The sequence below is a fragment of the Plecotus auritus genome (assembly GCF_963455305.1).
Source record: "Plecotus auritus genome assembly, chromosome: 10".
Classification (NCBI taxonomy): domain Eukaryota; kingdom Metazoa; phylum Chordata; class Mammalia; order Chiroptera; family Vespertilionidae; genus Plecotus; species Plecotus auritus.
In genome coordinates, this window is record NC_137785.1 from 55460786 (window position 1) to 55488156 (window position 27371).

The following is a 27371-nucleotide window of genomic DNA, read 5'->3' on the forward strand; positions in this document are numbered from 1 at the left end:
ATGAGTGGATATATGTAAAGTGCTCAGCACAGTGCCTGGCAGCTAGTAGGTGCTCAATAAAGGGTGGCTGTTTGTTGGGGGGAGGGCAGGGTGCAGGGCTAGGGGAAGAAGGTGAAGGGATTAAGCAAAAAAAATAAAATAAATAAATAAAAAAAATAACCACACTCCTCATAGACACAGACAACAGTATGTGGATTAGCAGGGGGGAGGGGGGGGAGGGGAGGTAGAAGAGAGTAAAAGTGGGGCAAATGGTGATGGAAGGAGACCTGACTTGGGGTGGTGAACACACAATGCAATAGACAGACAATGTGTCATAGAATCGTACGCCTCAAACTTTTATAATTTTATTAACCAATGTCACCCCAATACATTCAATAAAAAATCACAGCTGTATGTTACCACTGGGGCCGTTATGGCTAACATGAATGAAGCCCGTACCACCTCAGCCACCCTGCCGGTCTGAGTCGGTATTTGCTGCCTGCCTGCCTTCTCCAGCACCTCTCCCACTGCGCTCGCTCGCTCGTTCCGCATCCCCAGCAGCCAGCGCAGCGCCCGCTTCACCGTGAGCCCATTCACCGTGAGCCCACCGTGAGTGCTTAAACTGCAGGGGTCCTCAAACTTTTTAAACAGGGCGCCAGTTCACTGTCCCTCAGACCGCTGGAGGGCCGGACTATAGTTTAAAAAAAAAACTATGAACAAATTCCTATGCGCACTGCGGGCCCGGGACGCGTCGGCTGCTAAGCAGGACAGGCAGCGGCACCCGGCAGGCCGGATAAATGTCCTCGGCGGGCCGCATGTGGCCCGCGGGCCGTAGTTTGAGGACGCCTGGCTTAAAGGGAACAAAGCTGGGGAACGGCAGTGCCCTCTTTCCAGGGGCCCTGACGCTCTAGCCCGAACCAGAGCCTGTCCCTGGGGAGAAGTGCTTGGGGACAGGCCCTCCTGCTAGCGCCCAGCTCCCTGGCCCCGGGGCTGGCCTCAGACACACTGCGTCACCCAGTCCCCCTGCACCTGGAGGAGCCAGCGCCTGAGCCGGGACGACACCGGGCCGTAGAATTAGAATTCTGTGCATCAGCATTGAATTTTACACGCAAAGCTTGGTCGCAGGTGAGACCTTAGAGATTTCCTCCGGGATGGAGGTGATTTTTAGCAAAGACAGGATATGTGTTTGCTAACCACACGGGCAAACCACACAGTAGTCAGAGATCAGGGCTGCCCATCCAGTGGCTCCCTGTGGGGCCAGGGCACTGGGAGGCCTCCACCTGCTCCCCATTCTCCATCCAGGTCACAGCGCGAAGAACTGGGACTCAGAATCCCACCAGGGGGCCGAGAGCAGCTTCTGGATAGAATTCCCTGAGGTTGTTTCCCTCCCTCCCTCCCTCCCTCCCTCCCTCCCTCCTTCCCTCCCCCCCCTCCCTTTAATTTCATTTGCCAGTGTGGCTGCATAAAGTTCAGTCTTACAGTTAATTGCAAATAAGAAGCTTTTATATACTTATTCCATCCACCACTTATCAGCCGCCTGGAAACTCAAGTGAAAAACAGTCCCTGTTCTAGGACGTCCCCTTCCTACAGGGAGGGGAGCCCCTTAGGTTCTCAGACTCACCCCTGAGAGGCAGAAAGCACACCCCTTGGTTCGAGGGAAGAAAGAATCAGTTCACGTGGTTGCTCCCTCACCCCCCAAACAAGGCACGGAGAGCTCCCCTAGGGAGGGGATGGTGGCCAGGTAGGCTGTTACATTTGAGACCTATTTCCTCGCCTGGCTCCGTGGTTGAGCGTGGACCCAGGAACCAAGAGGTCACCAGTTTGATTCCTGGTCAGGGCACATTTTCAGGTTGCGGGCTTGATCCCCAGGAGGGGGCGTGCAGGAGGCAGCCGATCGATGTTTCTCTCTCATTGATGTTTCTATCCCTCCCTCTCCCTTCCTGTCTCTCTCAAATCAATAAAAACATAATATTTTCTCTGTTGGCGTAATGGCCCCAGGGCAGGTACTATGCAGCATTGTGGGAGTCCCAGTTCAGAACAGTCACCCGCCCTTTCTCATCTGCACGATGAACCCTGGAACTCTGTGGCTGTTGTCCTTGTTGGCGACTTTGCGGGGAAGTCTGCCCCACGAGCGAAGCCCCTGTTGGCGCGCGCCAGGTGGGGACGGGTCTCCTGGCTCAGGTGGGTGACTAATTTCTCTCCCACATACAGCACAGTCTCCTCCTGTGCCCCGAAGGGTCCTGAGGACGCGGCAGGGGACCGAGACAGGCCCTCTCCTCGCCGGGCCCCTGCGCTCAGCGGCCTACCTTTCTCTCCTTGTCTCCGTATTCGATGCCCAAAGTGTCCATGGCCCGGACGATGGCTGCCAGGGACTGGATGGTGTTGCTGTAGACGACAGGCTTGTACTGCTTTACGTCTTCTCCCGAGAAGCCATCCTCGTGGATGATCCTGGAGAAAAACCACACACACCAACTGATGAGCGCACCTCCGCACTGGGCCCCCCGAGAGCACGGCCTGCGGAGCCCTGGGGCCGCCCTCCTGGCGGAGTTGGCTGCGGGCCGGGTCTGATCCGGGAGCTGAGTTACTGAGCCGATGCATTGGGACCATCGGATCTGATGGGAACATCTACCCGAATTACTGAAAATTAATCTGAAAAAAAACCAGAATCGTGGGGAAGAAAGGCAGTCTTTTTATATTCCCTACACACAAGAGCAACGGCAGTCAGCAGGTGTGGATAATACTTGAAAGCGCTTAGCACGGGAGGGCACGCACGAAGCACTCAATCAATGTTAGCTATTCGTGTTTTTAAGCAAAGCTCGGGGTCTTACCTGCCACTCAGGAGTGTAGGGCTTCCTCTCTGTGCCAAGTGCTTTACACACACCGTCTAATCTAAGATTCAAAACGATCCTAGGAGATCAATCCTACGATTTCCCACGTACAGGGGAGGGAACTGAGGCTCAGAGAGGGCAAGCCACCCACCCGAGGTCACGCCGCTGGCGGAGTGTCACAGCGGCAGTCGAGGCCCTGCGTGTGACCACCGGGCCGACCGGCGCTGACGGGCAGGGCTGCCACTTCTTTCCTGGGAGCCCAGAACTACACACCAAGTGAGCGTTGAGGAGTGTGAGGCAAGGCAACGAGTCTGGTGTGAGGCTGGAGAAACAGCCCGGGTCTGAGTCCTGAAGGAGACAAGGCCGGGCGTGGGAGAGCAGGAGGGAGGCCACCTGGGACACCTCAGCCGCCCAGCAGCATCTTCCCCTACAGGGCTGAGTGACAGAGTGCAACATCATGTCCCGGAGGCATCATCTGAGCCACTGGATCCAGCCGTGCCTGAAGATAACATTGCCCCTTCACTGGTGAGTGACGGAAGCCAACTAATTCCTCCTTACTCTTGTATAAGCTAACGGGACCTGAGCTTGTCACTTACAGCCAAGAGCATCTGAAGCATGTTTTGTACCTGGATGACAACCATAGTCAGAGGTCATCTCTGAGTAGACTTGTTTATGAATCTTCTGTCTTTACCACCAGCCTGTCAGCCCTTGGATTTCAGGTGATCACACCTCAGTTTTCCCCTGTCCATACCACCTGGCACAGGGCTGGCTCGGGGCAGGACTCCTAACTACAGGAGCCGGGAGTACACAGCGGCACCAGACCACCCCTCTCCGAGGAGCTCACCGAAGGAGGCAGACGTGTGCGTGCGTGCGTGCGTGCGTGTGTACATGTGCATGCCAGGGTGGGAACCCACCAGCGTTTTATGCCTGCAGAGCCAGGGCAGCAAAGGGAAGCCGAGCTTGATGCCCACCTGAAACTCAGGGGCTCTGAGAGGTGTTGCCAGCCACCAAACCAGAAGAAATACGGGGAGCGAGCCAAGGCTGACTCTGCAGGCGTGAGCGTCCGACTTTGGACCGGAGCCGCCCGCTGGACTCTGGAAACCTGGCAATGCAATGGGGAGATCTCAAGTGGGAATGGGGAGAGGGAGGGAGAGCGGCACCCAGCCCCCCCGAGCGGGGCGGAGCTCTCAGGGAAGAGGCCACCGAGGGGGGACCCCTGGCCTCCCTCACCTGGGCTCCCCTTTGCTGCCTGGGACCCCTGCAGGGGCAGGGCTTGGGCTCCCTCTGCTCTCTGCTTCTCCTCCGTGCGGGGCTGCGCTCAGCCGCAGTGAGGCTCCCCAGACACAGCGGCCTTATATGGTCACAGAGCCACAGGCTCGGGAGCTGGAAGGGACCTTGGAGGGTCATCTGGCCCAGCAGCCACTCTCTCACCACAGATGCCTCTGAGATTGTGACGAGTGCAGCCCACACACAGTTTTGCCCCCAATTTCTGGTGGTTCAAGACTCACAGACCCTCAGCTGCTGCGCCCCACAGTTTTTCACTCCACTTCCCGGCTGGCCCCACCTCTGCTTCCCTTCCTCAGCACTCTGTCCCCTGCACGGAGTGCACCCCTCCCCCGCCCCCGCTCCATCCTCCACCACAATCCCTTTAAGGATCTAGGTAAAGGGGGAGTTTCTAGAGATAGACTCGAGCCCTAACCGGTTGGGCTCAGTGGATAGAGAGTCGGCCTGGGGACTCGAGGGTCCCAGGTTCGATTCCAGTCAAGGGCATGTACCTTGGTTGTGGGCACATCCCCAGTAGGGAGTGTGCAGGAGGCAGCTGATCATTGTTGCTCTCTCATCGATGTTTCTAACTATCCCTCTCCCTTCCTCTCTGTAAAAAAATCAATAAAAATATATAGAGGCAGACTCGAGCTGTGACCAGGCCTAAACAAACGGGGTGCTGGGAGGGTGGCGGGGAGCAGAGGTTGTCCACGTTTTATTTATTTATTTATTTTTTTAATATATTTTATTGATTTTTTTTTTTTTTATAGAGAGGAAGGGAGAGGGATAGAGAGCGAGAAACATCCATGAGAAACATCGATCAGCTGCCTCCTGCACATCTCCCACTGGTGATGTGCCCGCAACCAAGGTACACGCCCTTGACGGGAATCGAACCTGGGACCTTTCAGTCTGCAGGCTGACACTCTATCCACTGAGCTAAACCGGTTAGGGCAGGTTGTCCACGTTGTAAACGACTGGCTGGGCAGAGGTAAGATGTGTGTGTTTTGCTAAGTAGTCCTGGTGGGACCGGGATATCTGGGTTCCCAGAGTTCCCAGAGAGCAGAGGCACTGAGACCTGGAGGCCCCGATGGGGGGTGAGGAGCTTTGCTCTCCTCCAGGGATCAAGGCTGTCTCCCTGACTGCCAGAGCTAGAGCTAGCCTTAAGGGCACTGCCTCCTTCAACCCCCTCCTCCTCTCGTCCACACGGCCGACTGCTGCGTGTCAGGTAGACTTCCTAGAGCACCCAGAGATAGTGGCGGACAGGACAGACACAGCCCCTGCCTTCAAAGGGCTCCCGGGCTAGTAGGGGAAGACAGGAAAGAAAGAAGTAAACAAACAAACAAACAAACAATGTTAGAGTAATACCCACAAGAAGGGTAGTTAATGATGGGGGGGGGCAGAGTTAGGAGCCAGGAAAGGAGGTGACATGTAAAGCTGAGGCCTGAATGATGAGAAGGAGCGGGCCTTGCATTTATGTGAGGAAGAGCACTTTGGGCAGAGAGCACAGCAAGTGCAAAGGTCCTGGGGCACCTTATGTTAGAGGAAGGAGGAGGAGCCAGTGGGGGTGGAATAGGGGGAGCGGGGGAAAGGCCAGTGAGGGCAGCAGAGACCCAATCGCATAGGGCTATGCACCACTTCTATTTTTTTCTTAACACACATTAAAACAGTCACCTATTAAAATAGAACAACGCCCATCTGTGTGCTTTTCCAAACCATCTTGACTTCCAACGTGGTTCTGTTCCACGTGTGGATCCCTTTAAAAGGAAGCCCCCCCCCCCTCCTCTTCCCCTGATTTCTCCAGGCCCGACGGAGGCCTGTTCTGGGAACACTCCTGGATTCCAACCCACACAGCCGAGCAAAAAAGAAGCAAAGAAAACCCGCCACGCGGCAGCCATCGTCCCACGGCCTGGAGGGAGGCTCCGCCCAACATGCTGGTGTCTAGGACAGTCCTTCTACCTGGCAGCCCCCGTGTGTACTGTTTTTCCTGAAGTGAAATCACACTGCGTGGCTCCCTGTCGCCCGGCAGCCGTCACTGGCAGCCCGGTGGCCCACTGTCTGAATGGGCCCTGAGTCATTCACCCAAAGCCCTGTCAGCGGACACTGCTTGTGGACGGAGCTCTTCCCAGCTTCCATCCGCTGCTGGGAGGCTGCCGGACCGTCAGCCGGTTTCTCCTAATGAAGACACAAAGCTGTACACCCAGACGGAACCAGCCAGAGGCGGGGCGGCCCCTGGCCTTGCGGGCTGGGCTTGGGTGACGTGTGCGCAGACAGGATCCCTCGGCGATTTGGAAAGAAGAAAGGACCCAGGGGAAAACGCAGCTCCTTCACTCGGGGTCAAAGTGTATGGCAAGAGAAAACATGATCTAAAAAATAAACAAGCCCTGACTGGTTTGGCTCAGTGGATAGAGCGTCGGCCTGCGGACTGAAGGGTCCCAGGTTCGATTCCGGTCAAGGGCATGTACCTGGGTTGCGGGCACATCCCCAGTGGGAGGTGTGCAGGAGGCAGCTGATCGATGTTTCTCTCTCATCGATGTTTCTAACTATCTATTCTCTCCCTTTCCTCTCTGTAAGAAATCAATAAAATATTTAAAAATAAATAAAATAAAAATAAACAAGACCCCCCCCTTCAGTAATTAATGCCCTACTTAAAACATGATAGTCTAATATTAGAACCATAGAGACTGCAAGGGTCTTTACAATAATAGCATGAGGCGGGCCACGCCCGAGGGGAATGACGGCTGCAAAACAGGAGGTGAGTCCTGGGGACAGTGACTTGCAGAAATCTGTTCTGAAGATGCCGTTTTTAATAAGGGGGAACGCGGGCCAGGAGCAAAGACGCCAGCTGCCAACTGTCACCAGACGGAGCCAGGGGCCAGGCCGGGACTCGTGGTTCCAGGACAGAGCCTCTGCTGCTGTTATCTGGGGAACAGCGTGGCCCCTGCCCTTTCCCGAGACGCTCGGCGCTGGTGGTAGGGGTGGGGGTGGAGGTGCGTGCCAGCTCCCATTCTGCGTGTGTGCGCGTGTATGTGTATGTGCCGCTCGGAGGGCTGCCTTCTAGGCTCTGCGCCCTTTTCCCTGGTCTCAATCCTGGGACCCTGGCTTTGGATGACAGAGATCCTGCCTTGGCCTTGGAGGCAGAAGACTCAGGTTCTTACGCAATTTGGCCGCTGACAAACATCACACCCCCAGCGAAGTGGGCAGGAGAAGGCCCCACAGAGCGGGGCCCCTGGCCAGCCCTCCTCTGGTCAGCATCGTGGGCCTCGGCCTGGCCCCCCCTCGGTGTTACCGGAAATCCTTCGAGGCAGCTCGGCCAGCCTCCCCAGAGGGAGGCCTTTGTCTTCCAATCCACCCTCAGCTTCCAGGCGCTGGCCCTGCCCCTGCCCGTGTTTCCAGGAGACATTGCCACTTTCCGTGGTGGCGAACACACTCACGTCATCGCTCCCAAGGCCTGAGTCTGGTCTGGGTTCTTCCACTGACCAGTGGGCGTGAGCTTGGCTGTCACTGGGCCTCCGTGGCCGCTTCCTGTGCGTGCTGCCCCAGCCTCTCGGACAGGCCGCGTGTCGGCTTTGGGCCTCGGTTGTATCAACTCCCTGTGGTCACCCTGTTTTGCTCAGGTTAATCAAGCTCCAGGGTCATGTCTGTCTTTGCCAAATGTCGTCTTTTTGGGATACAGCAGCTCACAAAACATTTGAGATGTGCCCAGCCGGTTGTAGCTCAGTGGTTGAGTGTCAACCTATGAACCAGGAGGTCATGGTTCGATTCCCGGTCAGGGCACAGGACTGGCTTGCGGCTTGATTCAGCGGGGGGGCGTGCAGGAGGCAACCGATCAATAATTCTCTCTCATCATTGATGTCCCTATTTTTCTTTCCGTCTCCCTTCCTCTTTTTTTTTTTTTAATATTTTTATTGATTTCAGAGAGGAAGAGAGAGGGAGAGAAAGAGAGATAGAAACATCAATGACGAGAGAGAATCACTGATCGGCTGCCTCCTGCACACCCACTACCGGGGATCAAGCCTGCAACCTGGGCATGTGCCCTTGACCGGAATCGAACCTGGAACCCTTCAGTCCGCAGGCCGATGCTCTATCCAACGAGCCACATCAGCTAGGGCTCCCTTCCTCTTTGAAATCAATTAAAAAATATACTAAAAAATACAAGCATTAGGTATTTCAAAGATTTCTTAGGATGAAAGAAAAAAGGTTGAGACGTTCTGACATGAGGACCTGTATACCTCACTGAACTCAAGCTCTGCTCATCTGTCACCTCCTCAGACCACTCTGGCTCCAAGAGGCCCCCTGCCTCTGTGTCCTGTCTTTACCCTGCCTTGTCTTCCTTATAACACCTACCACCACCTGAGATACATACTTAATGCTGCGGTGCCTGCTTCCTCATATGCCCAGAGTTCCAGGCGGGCAGGGACCTTGTCTGCCTCATTCACGGACCACAGCCCCTGAGCAGTGCCCGGCGCACAGGAGTGGCCAGTGAGTGTTGGCTGATGGCTGAATCAAACAGGCGGCTGCTCAGCTAGAAAGCGACGGGTCTGCACATGGAACACACATCTTTCCCCGACCCACCACCGTCCCCTCTCACCCCTGGCTGCGACTCCGGCCTCCACCGTGGGTGCTCAGTGGCTTCCCTGGGGGCCCGGGACCTGTGCCCTTTCCCCAGCGATACGAACTAGAATCATCCCTCACTCGCCGGCGTGGGTCACCCCCTTGAACCCTCACTGGTCCATCTCACGGGTTTTCTCAGGGTCAGGACACACAGCCACCGTACGCTGTCCGTTCCCCACTCACTTCTGGGAAAATCCAAAAGCCGTTCTTTGAAACCCAACTGTTAAGTTCATTGGTGACGTCGCCAAGAGATGACAGAGTGCGCTACGGCTCCCTAGCCCTTTTCCCGACGCCTAGGCAGAGACCCGAGCGTTCATTAAACACAGCAAAGGCCCAGGCGTGCGGCGAACTGGTTCAATGTCGATGTTCCTGCCTAAATCTAAGTACCGTTCCTGCCTTCCCATCTGCCTGCTCAGGGCAGCGGTGGACTGCCCTTGCGTCTTCCGCTGACATGATGAAGGGAAGCATTCCTATTAGGGCATTATGTCTGATACACAACGGGACCGCACGTCGGGGCTGGGGGGGGGGCGGGCGGGGAGGGCAGAACGCACCAGCAAGGCTGCCAGGCTTCGCTCATCCTGATCGATCCCGGGGAACGAAGCCCTCCCTGCCTTCCCGCCTACAGTGTGTGTTCATTATTTACGTTCCCTGCTCACTAGCCCCTGCATACGTCCTCATGAACACGGGAGAGAGAGGAAAGGCCGCGAGAGCGTGTTGCCTCAGGCAGAGGGCTCACAGGCAAGATGCTCGCCGCCCCGAGCCACCTACCACATCCCCTTTTCTGACGCCGGGTGGACAGGTGCGAAGGCTCTGCCATCCGAGCGGACCAGGTGGGACTCTGACCGTCCGTGGGGGTGAGCTTCGTACACGGCAAAGGAGGGCTGGAGTGGACATTGGCTGCGTTTGCTTGCCCAGCTTCTCTTCTTCCCTTGGAGAACCCCCCCTTCCTCCCACTTTGGGGACTCTCTCTGTAGCCTAAGTTCCAGGGGTGAGCCCCTGACCCACACCTGGATGCAGCCGTGCCTGAAGCTGCTTTAACACCAGGCTACTCAGTTCCATGAGCCCACGTGCCTCCTTTTGTGCTTCGGGCACGCCGAGGCAGGGTGCCGTCTTTAGAACCAGGAGTTCTGATGACCGCAGAGGCCCCGCACAGCCCTCAGAGTCCTTTGGGGAGGATGGCGGCAGGGCGCTGGCCTAGCCATGTGGCCTTGCTGAGCTGAAAGGGGGTATCTGGTTACTGCGTACCTTCTGAGGGCCCTGAGGGTTACAACCCTGTGATGGGTGGGGGGTGGGGGGGGGAGCGTGGGCTCCAACCCCACTTTACAGCGGCCAAGTCAGCCTGGGGGGCATTTTCTCTTAAAGACATTCCAGGGACCAGCAGCTCCCCAAGTATTGTCCGCTGCCCCTAATGTTCAAAGAAAACCAAACCCACACAACACAAAACCCCAAACCAACCCCAAGGACGTCACTGCCATGGCTCCTCTTCTGGGTCACAGACAGGCATCCGGCAAAAGGCGCTCACAGGCTCTTGGTTTCCGCTTCCTGTTCTTTTTAGACCAGGGGTGGGCAAACTTTTTGACTCGAGGGCCACAATGGGTTCTTAAACTGGACCGGAGGGCCGGAACAAAAGCATGGATGGAGTGTTTGTGTGAACTAATATAAATTCAAAGTAAAGGAGCGGAGGGGAGAGCAAGAGAACCCTCCGCTCTTTCGGCTCTGCGGGCCGGATAGAACAGCCGAACGGGCCGGATCCGGCCCGTGGGCCGTAGTTTGCCCATGGCTGTTTTAGACGAAGACTTGTTTTTTTGCTTCTCAGCACGCGATTGGGCAGGGAAGGAGGCAAACACGCCACCACCGACCTCCAGAGGCACAGGGGCATGAAAGAACCCTGGTTCTCCAGGCCAGACCACTAGGCATGCACGCACGCATGCACGCACGGACGCACACACACAGGGGACGGCTGGGAGACCTGCCCCAGGTGCTGGGCCATCCTGGGTGAGTGTTTGTTCTGAAACAAAGGGGCAAAGGAAAAGCACCTTCTCAGCTCCCCGCGGAGGAGCGTTCAAGGCCAGAGGCACAGATCACAGACGCGGGGCTCCTTGGGGAAATCACATTTCTCACACCCTCTGGGGGGAACGCTTGTGGAAGTCTGCCAAAAGCAAGTCTGAATCCACATTCCTCTCCAGGGTCACTCATGTCTCCCCCAAACCAAACGGCAGGGGTCTGTTGCCACATCAATTTTCACTGGACAAACGGGGTCACGTGCGCACCCAGGCAGGCCCCCGGAGCTCTTGGATGGCACCCCGTGAGCCACATTCTTCTGGCTCCTTCTGCGTCATCCCTTTGTTAGGTCTTTGAAAGCGAGTGAGAGAGAATTCCAGGTGAGGGCAAGGCCTGCCAGACCAAGAGAAATACAGCCACAGAGACACACAGCAACCCCCGCCTAGCCAGCCTTCCTTCCCCCATGCGGCCCAGGAAGGGTGCCAGTCTGTGTGGTGAATGTAAACAGCCCCGCCGTGGCCGCCCGGGGTCCCCACCCTGGCCTTTCTCAAGCCGATGGAGACTCCTCATTAATAACCACGATGCCATGGTCATGGCCCAAACAAAGAGAGTCCATAAACAGCACTTTGTGGGCTCCCGCATCGATTGCCCTTTCTAGGGATGTTGGGGTGGGCAGTGTTCTGCAGGGGGAGCAGACCCAGCTGTGCCACTCTCGGCCTATTTTTGCCATCATTGGGGTCAGCATGCAGGGATCGGGGCTCAGCGGATGGCTTGGAGAATAAGCAGTGCCTGAGCCCTCACTGAGGCCTGAGCCTCTGCAGAGGAGAAGGAGGAGGAGAAGGGGGAGGAGAAGGAGGAGGAGGAGGAGGAGGAGAGGGAGGAGGAGGAGATTAAGGAGGAGGAGGGGGAGGGGGAGGAGGAGGAGGGGGAGGAGGAGGAGGATAAGGAGGAGGAGGGGGAGGAAGAGGAGAATGGGGGGAGGAGGAGGAGGAGGAGGGGGAGGAAGAGGAGAAGGAAGGAGAGAAAGGAGAGGAAGGGGAGGAGGAGGAGGGGGAGGAAGAGGAGGAGGTAGGAGAGGAAGGAGAGGAGGGGGAGAAGAGGAGGAGGAGGGGGAGGGAGAGGGGGAGGAGGAGGAGGGGGAGGGGGAGGGGGAGGATTGCTCTGGTCCAGCGGCTGCAGCTGAGGGATTCTGAATGACCAAGCCTGAGACTGGCTCACACTGGAGACAAGCCATCCAAGGAGGACGGGCCTCTCAGTCCGCCATTCTGAGATCTGCCACTTGATCAGGCCTCCTCATGAGGGATGCAGGTCAAGACCAGAGGACAAGCACACTGCCTATGGTCCAAACCCTCGCTCCGCACGCTGCTCAGCACCCCAGTAGAGGGGCTGGGGCTGGGGAAGAATAGTAACGGCCACAGGGGGCAGCTCTGTGTAAGGTCTCCGTCGATATTCATACTGAATTTTCCCGACGACCCTTGAACTCACCTTCCAGCGTCCAGCCTTAGTAAAGCTATGTAAGTGTGCGTGCAAGTGCCATGTTCAAGAGGAGGAAGCTGGCTAACGGGGACTTCCCGAGCTTTCCCAAGGCCACGCAGCAAGAAAGCACAAGTATTCCCAAGAGCCCAGGCTCCTGAGCCTCTGCGGACAGCCCTCGGACCACAATTTCCAAGGAATGCTGGTGGCCGCAAGCATGTTCGGAGGAAGGCGATCAGGCTGGCGAGGGACAAAACCCCTGACCCACTGGACAGGAGGAGAGAGACATTTGCATATGAAGAAGGGCACCAACAATCCCGAGGTTTCTCTTGCCACCCTGGGCTCTTCAATGGAGACTCTTATGCCTCTTTAAACACCTTCCCAGCTCTAGCCAGTTTGGCTCAGTGGACAGAGCGTCGGCCCATGGACTGAAGGGTCCCAGGTTTCATTCCAGTCAATGGCACGTACTTCAGTTGCAGGCTCAATCCCCGGGCCCTGGTCAGAGCGTGTACGGGAGGCAACCAATCGATACTACATCCATATTTCTCTCTCTCTCTCTCTCTCTCTCTCTGTCTCCCCATTCCCTTCTACTCTCTCTTTAAAAAAAAAAATCAATAGAAAAACATCCTTGAGGATTAATAAACAAACAAACAAAAACGTCATAGCTTGATCCTCGTCCAATGAACTCGCTGCCCTGCCCTTCTGTAGACCACTCACAGCACCGTGCGGGCTCCACTCCCCCTCTCCTTGCGTCTCAGCTCTCTCACTGGGCTAAAAACCCCTTGCAGGCGGAATCCAGCTCAGATTCCCGCGCGGAAATCCACACACACGTTGCTGAAGGAGCGGACAAGGAGCGGATGGATGGAGCCTGTCCTGGGAGACCCTCACTCTGCCATGTGTCCCCCACCATGGAAGATTTCTGCTTACCATCACCACAGCCAACTGCTGGACAACTGTCCTAAGTGATTTCTGCATAGACCGCGCTTTACGCTCCAACGTGCATGCGGATCAGGATGGCCTAGCCGCGGGGCGGCCAGGGACCCCGGAAGATGGTGGGAGGGGGTAGAGAACACACACAATTTTTCGGCATCCAAGGTGGACACAATCTGAGCTCCCAAGAGTGACGTTCAACTCAATAACACTCTCACCCCCTACTAAGCGCAAGGCAAGGCTTTTGACAAGGAGGCAGCATCCCGGCATGTGAGGCGAACGGTGCACTCGGTCCAATTTCGGTTCCAGCAACTGACGGGCCTTCCTGCAGGTGCTGCCCGTGGCCTCGGAAGCCAGGCCGGCCTCCTGCACAGCCCCAGCGGGGACTTGCTGACTCACACGGATCACAAAACACCCTGGGGCTCTTCAGCTGGCTGTGCAAGAATGCGTCAGCAAGTATCCTGCCTGTAGCGCTCTGTCGTTCCAGGCCTATTACCGTGCTCTGAGCTCAGATAACGGACCCTCTGAAGCCAGGCATGTGCCTGGCCGCGCTTCCCACCATCAACACCGCTCTGTGTACTGGAGTGACCTTGACTGCGATGTGTACGTCAACATGAGAAGCACCAACCGGGGTCTGGGGGCTAGAGGTGCCAGGGGCAACCCCGGCCAACTTCAGACTAAAACCTCGCCAGAGCAGGCCCTAAACCAGCCGTGGGCAAACTACGGCCCGCGGGCCGGATCCGGCTGTTCTATCCGGTTCTCTTGCTCTCCCCTCCGCTCCTTTACTTTGAATTTATATTAGTTCACACAAACACTCCATCCATGCTTTTGTTCCGGCCCTCCGGTCCAGTTTAAGAACCCATTGTGGCCCTCGAGTCATAAAGTTTGCCCACCCTTGCCCTAAACCCTTACTTCTCTGAATGGAGATGACAGGACTCCCCCTCTCCCCCCAATGCCCTCAGCACCCCTCAATCCTGTGATGGGGAGGGGCTGCCAGAGGCTGTGAGTATGGCAGGGCCAATGTGTGGGAGTCTCTGACACCAGCCCACAGGGAAGCTACGGGGACACGGTGCCGGCTCTCCCAGGATGGCACATCCCAGGACTTCAGGAACATCAACACGACCACTCACGTTCCTGAACAAAAGGAAGGCGGGAAGGCTGAGCGAGGCCTTCGCAGTCCAGCCCGGCTGCCTTCGCAGTCCAGCCCGGCTGCCTTCTGTGCTGTAGACGTGGTGAGGGGCTACCTCACCTGGCTGGCGTGCCGCTGCCCGGAACGGTGACAAATACCCAGCACTCCCTTCAGCTTGGATGAGCATTTTCGCAGATGGTGTTGGAACAATAAGCACAGCTCCCGGGGATTAAACATTAACTCGGTACCAGGCATTTATGTCTGTGTTCCCATCAAATATTCACAACACGTCTCGGGGGCAAGTCACACACGTATGTATCCCCATTTTACAGAGAAGGGCACTAAGACACAGGGGAGATCAGCATCTGCTTGGTCAAGGTCTCTGAGCCGGAAGCAGCAGAACCGGGGACCGAAGCAGGGTCCTCTCCGTAACCTCTGTCCCAGGAGCCCTGGGCGTGGCCCCATTTTACAGTAACGGGGGATGCATGAGAACCGTAGTGAGGGGTGACCCACTGTCCCACTGTCCCAGAGCAGAGGCCGCAAACCGGCCATCTGCAGCCTGGACTTGGGCCAGAGAAAGCTGTGTTTTGTTTGGCTTGTAATGGTCTTGAGTTTTTGGTTTAGTTTTTTTTTTTTTTTTTTTTTTTTTTTTTTTTTTTTAATGGGAGCAAATGTTTATGGTCCAGGAGAATTCTCACAAAAAGATACTGATCTCCTGGAAAAAAAAAAAAAAATCGGACATTCTCGGTGGCTCCTGTGGACAGGGCCAGGGCTCTCTAGTGACCGACCCACAGGCCCCTGCAATTCACAGCCCTCGGTCTACTGCCCGCTGCTCTGTGGCCCCTCAGAGAGCCGGCTACTGGCATGTTCCCAGTGGAATAAGCTTCTCCACATGCTGGGAGGAAAGAAGAGTGCTATAATCTAATGGCAGATTTTATTTTATTTTTTTTTTGGTTACCCTAATAAATACAGGCAACCAGGGATTTGACAGGTCCTGTGAATATGGAACATTCAGTGTGAACCACTCTCAAGCCGGTGTAACGGTCCAGCTTGCTTCCATCTTTTTTTGCAGCCTCTCCCCCGCCCCCCACCAAGGATCCGACAGGTTGCACGGCTAACCAGAAGGCTCTGCACAGCTGGGAGCTTGGCCACAGTCCATGTTTGCACTTAAGTGCGGCTTGGTCAGACACATGGAACACTAATGACAATCACGTGGCTTCGGCTGCCGAGAAGTGGCCCAGAAGTGATGGGAAGCAAGCCTCTTGAGCGAGCCAATTCAAAGGCACTCAGCCAACCAGCGGGAAAGGGTCCTGTGCACTGGTTGGCAATGGGGAAGGAATCCAACCTCTAAACAATGGAGAGCCCCGGCCTCAGACCTTGGGCCGCCTCCTCCACATCTCCTTCCACGCACACCAGGCATTGCAGACTAAACAGGCCCCTCGCCGAACCGCTGATTTCCCTCCAAAATTTCTCCCGTCAGTTTCCCCACCCGCTGAAGGCAAATACTGTGAGCATGATACCTGCTCTCTCTCTCTCTCTCTCTCTCTCTCTCTCTCTCTCTCTCTCTCTCTCGTTTTGCTAAAAGGAAGATTTTTAAGTGTTAAAGAGGTGTCAGAGGCATAGTAACACCAAACTCAAGGCTTTGGATTTGTCATCATCAGAAGAACTGAGAGAGAACCGGGAAAAGAACGCTCCCACCTCAGGATTCAACGTTGCCGAACGCTGTGTCCTTGTTGCTATTGCAAATCATCTTGGGGGACATGGACAGTGTCGGCCCACACTGCGAGGGGCCTTGGAGCATACGATTCTGGAATCTAATCCAGTGTTTAATCGGATTCAGGCAGACAACAGAGTGGAGGGGTTCTGGGGAGCCGGGGGTGTTAGGGTCTCTGGGTGTCAGTCATAGCGGCAGCCTGCCCAGAGGAAGGGAAGGGTAGGGCGTTACCAGTCACAGCTGACCCACTGGCAACTGAGAATGGGAATGACAGGGAATAGCAACCAGAGAGAGATGGCCTTCTTTAACCTACCTGCCCACCCTGAATCCGAACGGCCGAGCCTCTGGGCAGATGAGGGTACATGGGGGAGAGCCGACTAAAACCCTGGTGTGGGGATCTTTCCCTTTGACTTGGGGACCCGCGGAGCCGTAATCAAAAGCTGCAGATACTGAGCAGAGCCTGGCCAAGGGAGACACGTGGACCCCAGTGGGAAGGGGAGTTTGAAAGTGGCTTTGCCTGACTGGCCTAGGTCTCCCTGGACCCCAGGATGCCAAGATGTAGCTTCACAAGTGGGCTGCATCCCCCCTGGCCCTGCAGCCGAAGGAGAACAGCGAGTCCAGGCAGAAAGGGAGCAGACTGGTGGCTCACCTACCGCAGTGCCACTGGCCCGGAAGGAGGAGGCGGCCCTCCGCCTGCCAGCCCCACTCCACAGTGAAGGCTGGCACTCTGGACTCCACACCAGAGGACCAACAAGGAACAGCATGCTGCAAGAACATGCACCCAGCAGAAGATCATCAGAAAAAACCATGCACACGCCCGGCGAAGCAGAGCCGCTCCAGGAGACAGAGGACAAGCCAACAGGAGAATCACAGGTGCCCTGAAGCAGTTCAGACAGGTAGGAAAGGCTTTCTGCACATTTAAGACAAAGTCTTCCCAACTGTAGTAGGGGAGTCTCTGTGGAGACATGAGTTAGAGGCCTGGAAGATCAAATGAAAAGGTTATCTCCAAAGATACAAAGAGAAACAATGCATGAGGGAGAAGGAAAAAGACATGGAGGACAGATCCAGGGAGATCTAGCTTGAGGATGTCGGGTGTTTCAGAAGAAGGAAAGGGAACGGATGGAGGAGAGCCAGGAGGAGAGCCAGTAGTGAAATACACATGGAAGACCCGAGTCTGTGAATTGAAAGGAAGGACGAAGAAGGACTCTGAAAATAGAAGGGACACACTACAAGAAAAATTCCAACCACACCCCAACGCTAAAAATATGAAACCATCCTAACAAAATCAATGAGTAGACGAGGAGGAGTACAAACATGTTCCATGGTCTCATCTTAAGCAGGAGACTTGGGAATTGTTCTAAAGGTCTCCTCCATGGAAGCGGGGAAAGCAGGAGGAAAGGGAGCCCATTGGAGGGAGAAATAGTTATTTCGTGTTATCTTGTTTTCAAGTAGTAGTGGAATAATATGTATTTGATTATGAATTAAGGGGGAAAGAATGTAACCTTTAATAAGATGGAAAAGTAGGAACTTCCCAATTGGCATGGGAAAAAAAAGAAATGCAAAGCAACTACATCAAACCAGCATAAATAAGAGGAAAGAAAAATACGAAAATAGCACTGGAAGGAAATTAAAAACATGCCATCAGATGGAAGAAATGAAATCAAGTACGACAGTTAATAGACCAAGCTTCTCACTAAAAAACAGAAGCGGTCGGATTGGGTTTAAAAAATTAAAACAAAAACCCAAACCAGGTACATGATGCTTACACGAAAACTAATTGAAATAAAGGGTAGAAATGTCGGAAATGAACGCCCAGGCTAGGAGATTCCAGGCAGATGCAAACAGAAGGAGGGAAGCAGGAGTGTCCAAATTAATTAGGTGAGGGGAAATTTTACTTGAAAAATAGTGCAGAGGATAAATAAAGATATTTGTAGCGATAAAAGGAACACGTAATGAAGAAGTTAAAAACACCAGACGCCTGTAAGCAGCATAAAGCATGTAGGGAAGAGATAAAATTTTAGTGTGGAATTCCAAAAGTGTCTATTTCAGAAATGGACTATTGTGGGCAAAAATTAATGCAGATAACAGAGAAAATGAATAAGATCATTGGAGTTATGAGAAATACGCAGGACCTTACATTCCTTGAATACGGAATGGTCTAGCGTAGGAACCTGGATCATTTATCAAAAAATGGATCACATATTGGGTCACAGAGAGAGAACAGTAACAAATTTTACAAAGGAAAGCTTTTTTTTTTTTTTAAATATATTTTATTGATTTTTTACAGAGAGGAAGGGAGAGGGATAGAGAGTTAGAAACATCGATGAGAGAGAAACATCGATCAGCTGCCTCCTGCACACCCCCCACCGGGGATGTGCCCGCAACCAAGGCACGTGCCCTTGACCGGAATCGAACCCGGGACCCTTCAGTCCGCAGGCCGATGCTCTATCCACTGAGCCAAACCGGTTTTGGCACAAAGGAAAGCTTTTATAGACTGCAGTCTCTGATCACAAATAATAAAATTAGAAATTTAAAAAGAGGAGAAGAAAAATATCGACTTAGCAATGAAGAAACCCACCCTAGATAAATCCAGGTTGAAAAGGAAATTAAAGGGAAAATGACAGACGACCTGGATGCAATTAAGGAGAGCATGTCATACCAATTCCCATGGAAACTCAAAGCCTCTACGATTAAAGAAGAAATACAAAAAAAAAAAAAAAAAAAAAAAAAAAAAAAAGGAACTTATCCTTCTTAAGAACTTACCAAAAGAATGAGCCAAAACAAAAGAAACTACAATTGTAAATCAATAAGTTGAGAGCTGGAATTAATAAGATTAAACATATAGTAGACTAGAGGAGAGTATAAATACATCCACTGAAAATAAGGAAAATAAAACCTTGAAGAGATTAAGAGAAAAGGCAAATACACAAAGATCAGAAATGAGAAAGGGGCCCCAACCACAGCTTCAGAAGAGGAAAAACAAAATCATCAAGAACGCCACATGCAGCCCTATGACATTAGCCTAAAAGTCTGATGATGACAGAGCCAAATATAAATTACTAAAACTGAGCCAAGAAGAAGAATGTTTGAACAGACAAATTACCAAGGGAAGATGGGAAAGGGGACCAGGATCTACTCCTGAAAATGGCACTAGGTAATTAATACCAGACAGATTCAGTGAATTTTACCCGACCTTTAAATGACAGATAATTCCAACATTATTTCAAAGACAGAGAGTTCCCCAATTAATGCTATGAAGCTACCATAACTTTAATTACTAAACTATGAAGAAGAAAGAAAACTACAAACTATTCTTATTTATTAAAATTCATGCAAACTTATTTTTTAAAATTATCAAAATGAATTTAGGCAGGTATTAAAAGAAAACATGTTATAACTAAACCTGTTCATTCTAGGAAAGTAAACTTAGTTCAACAGCTTTAACCATGACAACCACAAAGATGTCATGGATAATGCCATATGGTCATATCAATAGATGCTAAAAAAGTACTTGGTAAAATTTAGATCATTCTCAATTAAGAAACAGAAATAGAAGCTAATTACGTAAACAAAATAAAAAGTATTTACCAAAACCCAATAGTAAATACGATTATAAATAGTGAAAAATAGTGAAATAGTGAAAAAAAAAATCAAGAACTAGATAATCACCATTATTATTTATCATAGTCTACTACTACTAACTAATGTTGTAAAACAAGAGCTAAAATAACTTTTTTGATGATATTGGGGTATCCAGAAAACATAAGAGACTATTTTTTAAAAAAGTCTACTATAATTAATAAGAGAATTGGTAAGGTGACTGGATACAAGATAAATATTAAAAAATTAATAGTTTTCTTTTCATAGTAACAATTACCTAGAAAAAGGAAATCAAGAAAATAGCCCCATTCACAATAGTGAGGAAATTATAAATATCTATGAATAAATTATACAAGAAACTTACAGAACCTATACAAAGAAAACTACAAAAATCTTCCTGCCCATCAGTTCCATCCCTCGGTATACACCCAAGAGAAATGTGTACACATGTTCCCCAAAGGATATTCAAGAATGTTTCTAGCAGCGCTATTGGTAATAGTTCAAGGCCATATCCCCTTCACGTGCAGAAGAGAGAGAGTTGTGGTTAGTCACACAATGGAATAATGCACAGCAATGGGAAGAAACAAACTACAACCACACACAACAATACGGATCAGACAAAACCAAGAGTACGATTCCCTTTATATAAAATATAAAAACAGGCCAATCTGATCGGTGCTTCTGGAAGCCGAGGGAGCGGTTTCCGAGGTGGGGGTAATATAGGGAGAGGGTGCTGGCCAGGTTTCACATCTTGACTTGGGTGTTCAGCACCTGGGAGTATTCACTTTGTGAAAATTCATCAGGCTGTACATTAAGATATGTGTATTTTTAAAAAATATATATGTTTATTGATTTCAGAGAAGGAGGGAGAGGGAGAGAGATAGAAACATCAATGATGAGATCGGCTGCCTCCTGCAACCCGGGCACGTGCCCTTGACTGGAATTGAACCTGGGACCCTTCAGTCCTCAGGCCGATGCTCTATCCACTGAGCCAAACCGGCTGGGCAAGATATGTGTATTTCTAACAGGTATGTTTTACTGAGAAGAAAATTCATTTTACTAAAGGCTGTAAAAGCAGATTTGAAGAAGAGATACATGTTCTTGAATGAGAGCACTGACCATTACAAAAAATTCCCCTATGTATACTGGAACTTGATACAACTTTTCATTAGAATTTCAACAAGGTTTGGGGTTTGAATTTTTTGGGGGGTTATGTTTTATTTTTTTAACTGGAAGCTCAGTCCTAGGAAGACTTGACATCTCCCTCCCACTCCCAGCCTGGGAAGGAGGCAGAGGCTCAATGCTGGCTCCTTCATCCCACTCTGCCACCCACACCCCCCCAGCTCTGCTTCCAAATACGCCAGGAGCATGCAGCCCATTAGGCCACAGCCCGTTTTGAAGACCTTCATGTCAAGGGCACACCTCCTAGTGGGGGGATGGACCTGAGTGGAGCTCAGCGGGGTACCCTATAGCTCAGCGTTGAGCTGGCAGGTGGTCCCGTGAAAGTGCCTGCCAGCACCAGATGTCTGAAAAGAGTGGTCAATACCTGCCCCACTGGACTGGAAAGGACATTTTCATTCCTCACACTCACCTCTGGCTTGCTTTAAAGGCTCTCACACAACTAAACATTGCCGGAAGGTTGTCTTACTGGGCATCGCACATACCCTGTCAAGGAGGAAGGACAGCTATCCTCCTCCCCATCGTCCAGGGGAAAACACAGAGGTTTGGGAAGGTAACGGGACTTGCTCAAGGTCACAAGCTAGCCAGGTGCCGGGCTGGGGCTCCAAGAGCAGTCTTCTGACTCCACATCCCAGGCTTCTCCCTGCTAATCTCTGTGATAAGACGAGTCACACGCTGCTGCGGGTGAGATGAGGAATGGTGGGGGTGATGGGCCCTGGCACCAGACCCAGGGTCCTTGAGGGAGCCTTCCTGGGAGAGCTGGCCAGAAGCTGGGTCAGGCTAGAGGGCCCGGAGGGGGTGGTACCATTCCCTGCTCCAACACTTGGCTCCAGCGATGGCTGCTGCTGGCGCTATCTCCTTAGACACTCAAAGGTCAGGAGAGAGCGACTCCCCAGCTGAGAGCTCTGGACCAGGAGGTAAGAATGCCGGCCCATCACCCCTAATCTCTCTGTAGCCTCAGAATCCAGCTCCAGCAGGCACCTCCCCGGGGTGACTTGGGCTCCACCTGCCAGAAGGGCCCTGTGAGCTGTGGGGGAGGGGGGGCAGGACAGTGCAGCCCAAGGCAGCAGGGTGTCTCTCCCTTATGAAGACAGGGCCCTCCCGATTCCCAGGAGAAGGCACAGTGGGCCTGGGCCGGGCCAGGGGAACGGCGTGGAGGGTGTCTGATTGAGTATTCCTGGGGATGGTGTGTGGATGAGGTGTTCCCAGTCTGAGGACTCAATGAGGACGTGACTCCTCAGAGGGCTGGTACCCACAGCAACAGTCCCAAGTCCCTGAGGAGGATGGCGGCCTCGGATGCAGGAGGGAAGGATGCAGGAGGGAGGAGCGAATGGCCTCCCCACGTGCACACACTGAGCAACCACCCCGGCTGACACCACGCTCAGCGGCTTACAGACACCGTCTCCTTTCATCCTCACACCTCTCGGAAGGTACTATTACGATCCCCACGCCACAGAGGGCAAGTGCAGGCCAAGAGACATGAACCCACCTGCTCAAGGTTACACAGGGAGTAGGTGGCGGAGCAGGCTCTGTTACCAACTCCGAAGCCTGTGCTGTTTACCAAGGCGTTGGGTGGAGTGCCCCAGCTCATGCCCACTCCCTCCGGGCTGGCCCTGTTCTCTGCAGCCGAACGCCCCGTCAAGTCAGCCAGTACAATGCAGGACCCCGCTTCCCAGCCCTCATCTCACAGGGTCCTGCCGGCAGCCTGGCCTGCATTTGCCCTGCCATCCAGAGACTGGCAACCAATGGGGACAGAGTACAGCACCTACAGTTCACCTTGGCCCTTCATATATGTTCTCAGTAAACCATAAACCCAAGTTCCTGAACCCATCAGCTCGCTGGACACGGATTTCCCCCTCTCCTTCTCTGAGTGGCTGTACTTAGAGGATGGAGGACGATTTCTATTCTCCCTGTAATTTCTTCTGCCCATTGACCCTTCTGCAGGGAACAAATCTGATTGCCCTCACAACAAGGCCTCAGAGCATAGGAGAGAGGAGCTGGTACCTTCTGGCTTAAAGCCTCTGCTTCTGTCTGTACTCCAGGAAAAGTACTTATAAATTCCCAGAAATTGAATGGGCTGCTTTAAACGCTGAGACAATGGCAGCCTGGCTGGTGGGCAAGTTCAGGATGAGATCCCACTAGGTACCGAAATGACTCCTGCAGGGAAAAGCTCACCTTGTACCAACCTTGGGAGCAGCGGGATCCTGCCCCAGCCTCTGCAGGACCACCAGCTGAGGATGGCTTGTGTGTTGGCAAGGGGAGGGGGTGGGGTGAGGGAGCCTTAGGAGACTCATCTACAGGCAAGCTCTTCCCCATAAAGGAGGCTGTTAGGGAAATCCAAGGCGTACTTGACCACCTGGGGTTCTCCATTAGCATCCTTCTTCCCAGGACCCATTTGAGCAGAAGGGGGAAATGTTTGCTGACTATTTTGCCAACGTTAATTAACTGTTATTAAAACATGCCCTTGAGCTTAACGACGCCCTGTATTCTACCACCGTTTACATATCACACGCCTTCAAGTGATGGTGGCTCCTTGAGGTGACTCTTCAACTTGATTCCATTGACGAAGTTTTAGGCACGTCTCCTGCTAAGAAGCACGCTGATTCCCAGCGGGTCATGACAGTAACAGGCAGTGCTCCTGGCAGAGTCGCGTACAGCACCGGACGCGGGGGTCACAGGACCTGGTTCAAAAGCCACGCCTGCTATTGCCTATCTGGATGTCTCTCAATAAGTCATTGGAGGTCTCGGACCCTCATCGGTAAAATGGATGGATCATTCCCATCCAGCCACCTTTACAGGGATTTTATGAGGATTAAGGGAGTTGCTGTGACAGCCTCTAAAACACACCCTGGGAATGCTGAAACAAAACGCGTTAGCGCCCTAACCGGTTTGGCTCAGTGGTTAGAGCGTCGGCCTGCGGACTCAAGGGTCCCAGGTTCGATTCCGGTCAAGGGCACGTACCTTGGTTGTGGGCACATACCCAGTGGGGAGTGTGCAGGAGGCAGCTGATCGATATTTCTCTCTCATCGATGTTTCTAACTCTCTATCCCTATCCTTTCCTCTCTGTAAAAAATCAATAAAATATAATAAATAAATAAAAAGATGCACTTCCCCAGATTCCTTTCCCTCCTGTCTCTAAGAATCCTCACAAGCCTTACAAACAGATAAAAATGGAGGACAGGAGTCAAAGGCATCTTATAAAAAAACAAAAAAAACCACGTTAGCTCTTTCTTGGAGTTGGAGGTAGCATCTCGGATGGGATATCTGTGGCTGGGATTACCTCCTATCCTCTTACCTTTTTCCCAGTTTCAGGAGCTTGTGGCGGGAGAGGGGGGCACCCCACCCGGACGCTTGGCCAATGTCATCAGGTGGGGTCTGAGCACATGGCATTCCCCAAGGCCACATGGTTGGTTCAGCAATGGGAATGCGAGCCAATCAGAATCGGCGAGAAGCAGTAAGCCTCCTCCTGGGATATCCAGAAGCAAACCCCACTTTCCCTCGGATTTGAAGCTGAGGCTGTGGATGGCCTGCGACGGAGGGGTGAGCCCATCGCAGAGCAACGTTAGCACGGGAAAAGCGGGAGACACACCAGTGCTGGGACCTTGGAAGCCCTCGGGCCAGCCTTCCCGTGGCGGGCGCTGCTAAGTTTCTGTGTTATGTTCACCAGCGGGGCAGGGTGTCTGTGCTGTGCCACAATCGGGATGAAAGCAGGGATGACCGAGAATCAGAGCAGCTCCTGCCTGTGTCTTCAAAGGGAAACGCTGTCCTACGTGCTCTGCTCTCTGCCCAAGCGCCACCACCTACACCTGGCACCGAGGACACCCTCCCTTCCTGCTTCTCGGTACCAATTCTTTCTGACCATTCAGGGCTGGGGCAGACACTGTTGGTGGCCAAGCCAGCCACCACGTTCCCTCTCTCCCTTGCTGGCCAAGTACCAGCCCTGTCCTGGTGTCCACAACTCTCCCCGATCGGTCTAAGCTGCTCATGCACCTCCATCCCTGTGGCTGGCTTAAGCAGAGCTATGAGACCCACCTCTGCCCGACGAGACACAAAAGCTCCTGAGACCAGGGAGGGTTAGGCCCATCCGGGCCCCTGCATTGAAGTGTCGGAAGCCCTATCGTCCTGAGCTGCTGCAGTGAGGAGCCAGCTCGGGTCTGAGAATGGCAGAGAGACAAGACAGAAAGGCTTGGGGTCCCTGATGACTACTTGACATGTGGGCTAATAACTTCCTATATGGTGTAGGCCAGTGGTCGGCAAACTCATTAGTCCACAGAGCCAAATATCAACAGTACAACGATTGAAATTTCTTTGGAGAGCCGAAAACCGACTTCTGCGCATGGGCCACGAAGTTTCAATCGCACTGTACGTGCGCGCCCGCACGTGGTATTTTGTGGAAGAGCCACACTCAAGGGGCCAAAGAGCCGCATGTGGCTCGCGAGCCGCAGTTTGCCGACCACTGGTGTAGGCCATCTGGAGTTGGGTTTTCCGTGACTTGCAGCAAATAGCCCCCTGACTGATACGAAAGCTCCATTCCCTCTCCTCTCCTCCCCGGAACTTGCGCAGACGGTGCCAGGCCATAGAGACGCCCTCCTCCCCAACACTGCCCGCCCCGGGACACGCTCCCTGGGTTCTCCGTCACCTCCGGGAAAGAGACAGTCTTCATTCTAGGAGAGGACTGAGGAGGTGTCGAGGCTGCATTTAGGTTGAGCAGGGAGGAGAGTTGTGACAGTGACCGCCATGAACTTGGGAGAAGGCAGATGTGGCTTCCTGTGTCCAAACGACACTCCTGACTTGGTTGCCCAAGCCTGTCCCTCCTGTGTTCTGTCTCAGTGAGCAACAGATGCATTTTATCAGTCACTCAGGCCCCAATCCCTGGATTCACCCTTGACCCTCCCCATTCCGTAGGAAAGGAAATCCCGTTGGCCTTACCACTTTGCTGCCCCCTACATCACTACTGCCCTGGTCCGGCCCACCACAGTCTCTCCCTTGAACAACTTCCACAGCCCCCTAACCATCTCCCTGCCTCTGATCCATGTCCCCGGGCTGTTCCCCACAGTGAGATCTCTACTTTCCAGGGGCCCCCACTGCACTCCCAATACAAGCCCACGTGCTGAGCACAGCCTCCAACATGGCCCAAGCACGCAGCTGCAGCTACTCAAGCCTCTGTCTGATCCTCAGACTCATCAAAAAGTTCTCCCACCGCAGGGCCTCTGGACTCGGCATTTGCTGTTCCCTCCGCTGGAACACTCGTCCCTCACTTCCATTCGTCTTTTGAATCTCTGCTTACGTTCCCGTTGGAGGGCGTGTCTCTGTCTGACAATCACCATAAAACAGCAGCTCTCTCTATCCCTCTTGCTCTGCTTTATTTTCCTTCATAGCCTGATACGTTATCTTCCCAGGCAGGGGTGGGCAAAAGCAGGTAGGTCTACCGTTGTGAGAACACGAAGCACAGAGTTTGTTCTTGTATTACCAGTCATCGAGGATTCTGGTGTTATTGTCCATACGAACAACTGCATTTTGGTGTCTACTTCTCCATCCCGGAGAGAGCTGGGGCTCTGTCTTTTTTTTTTTTTTTTTTTTAATATATTTTATTGATTTTTTACAGAGAGGAAGGGAGAGGGATAGAGAATTAGAAACATCGATGAGAGAGAAACATCGATCAGCTGCCTCCTGCACACCTCCTACTGGGGATGTGCCCGCAACCAAGGTACATGCCCTTGACCGGAATCGAACCTGGGACCTTTCAGTCCGCAGGCCGACGCTCTATCCACTGAGCCAAACCGGTTAGGGCTGGGGCTCTGTCTCATTCACCGCTGCACCTCGCGGCTCCAAGCTCAGGGCAGCACGTACTAAATACTCCTCCAGCAGACAAACTCTTTTCGTGCCTCCTTTCCCCCCCCCTCCCCCCAACAGGGCTTTGTACACAGTGGGTGCTCACAAAACTTGCCCCTTAGACCTCATGTTTGTAATAGGATCCCATCGGCACTTGGATTTCACGAAAGTTTCTTGGCTACACATGGGCAAGGATGGGAGCGTAGCACACACAGAGAGAAACAGCAGTTAAGGGGTGGCAGTTTCCCTATGTTCATTTTGCTAACCTTTGTAAGTGTGAGGGTTAGCACACTTAAAAGGCGTAAACATGTTATACTATGAAACATTGTTTCAAAGGCCTATGCCTGCTTTTCTTAGTGTGGTCGTTTAAAGCCAAGCAGTGTGCGTTTTGTCAAAGGTAGCAACAGACAAACTCTCCCTCAGCATCCCTCGTCCCCAAAGACATCCACAGAGACGTCACGCACAGCCTTCTGGGAACTGTGAGCCTCCGCCGGTCTGTGAGAGAATGAACATCCAAGACCAGAACTGCCTTGTCTTTACATATTTAATTTGCAACTCCAAATAGCATTACACGAGGGTTATTTACCAAGAAGTAAGACAGTTTAAACCGTTTCCTTTCTGCCTTAGAAAGCATTAAGTTCAATCCTCCAGCTTGGGCAAACTGCTTGCAAATATGCATTCCTCCAGCCAGTATTGATAAAGAATCAATCACACTCCTGCCCCAGGAGTCCCCGTCTCCTTAGGGAGACAAAGGGGTGCTTATTTTTACAGGATTTTAGGGAAGGAGATGGGATTTAGGTTTTGGAGGAGGGCCGCTCAAGTCACTCTCATT

The 27371-nt window shown here is 52.9% G+C and overlaps 1 protein-coding gene across 2 annotated transcripts in view; it reads right to left on the bottom strand.

Moving 5' to 3' along the window:
- The window catches only part of GNAO1 (G protein subunit alpha o1), a 131858-nt gene that overhangs the window by 51445 nt on the left and 53042 nt on the right, over positions 1-27371 (bottom strand). For both annotated transcript variants that reach the window (XM_080643737.1, XM_080643738.1), the window contains exon 3: positions 2286-2427. In XM_080643737.1, coding sequence (XP_080499863.1) covers positions 2286-2427 — 142 coding nt within the window. The remainder of the gene's footprint in view (positions 1-2285; positions 2428-27371) is intronic.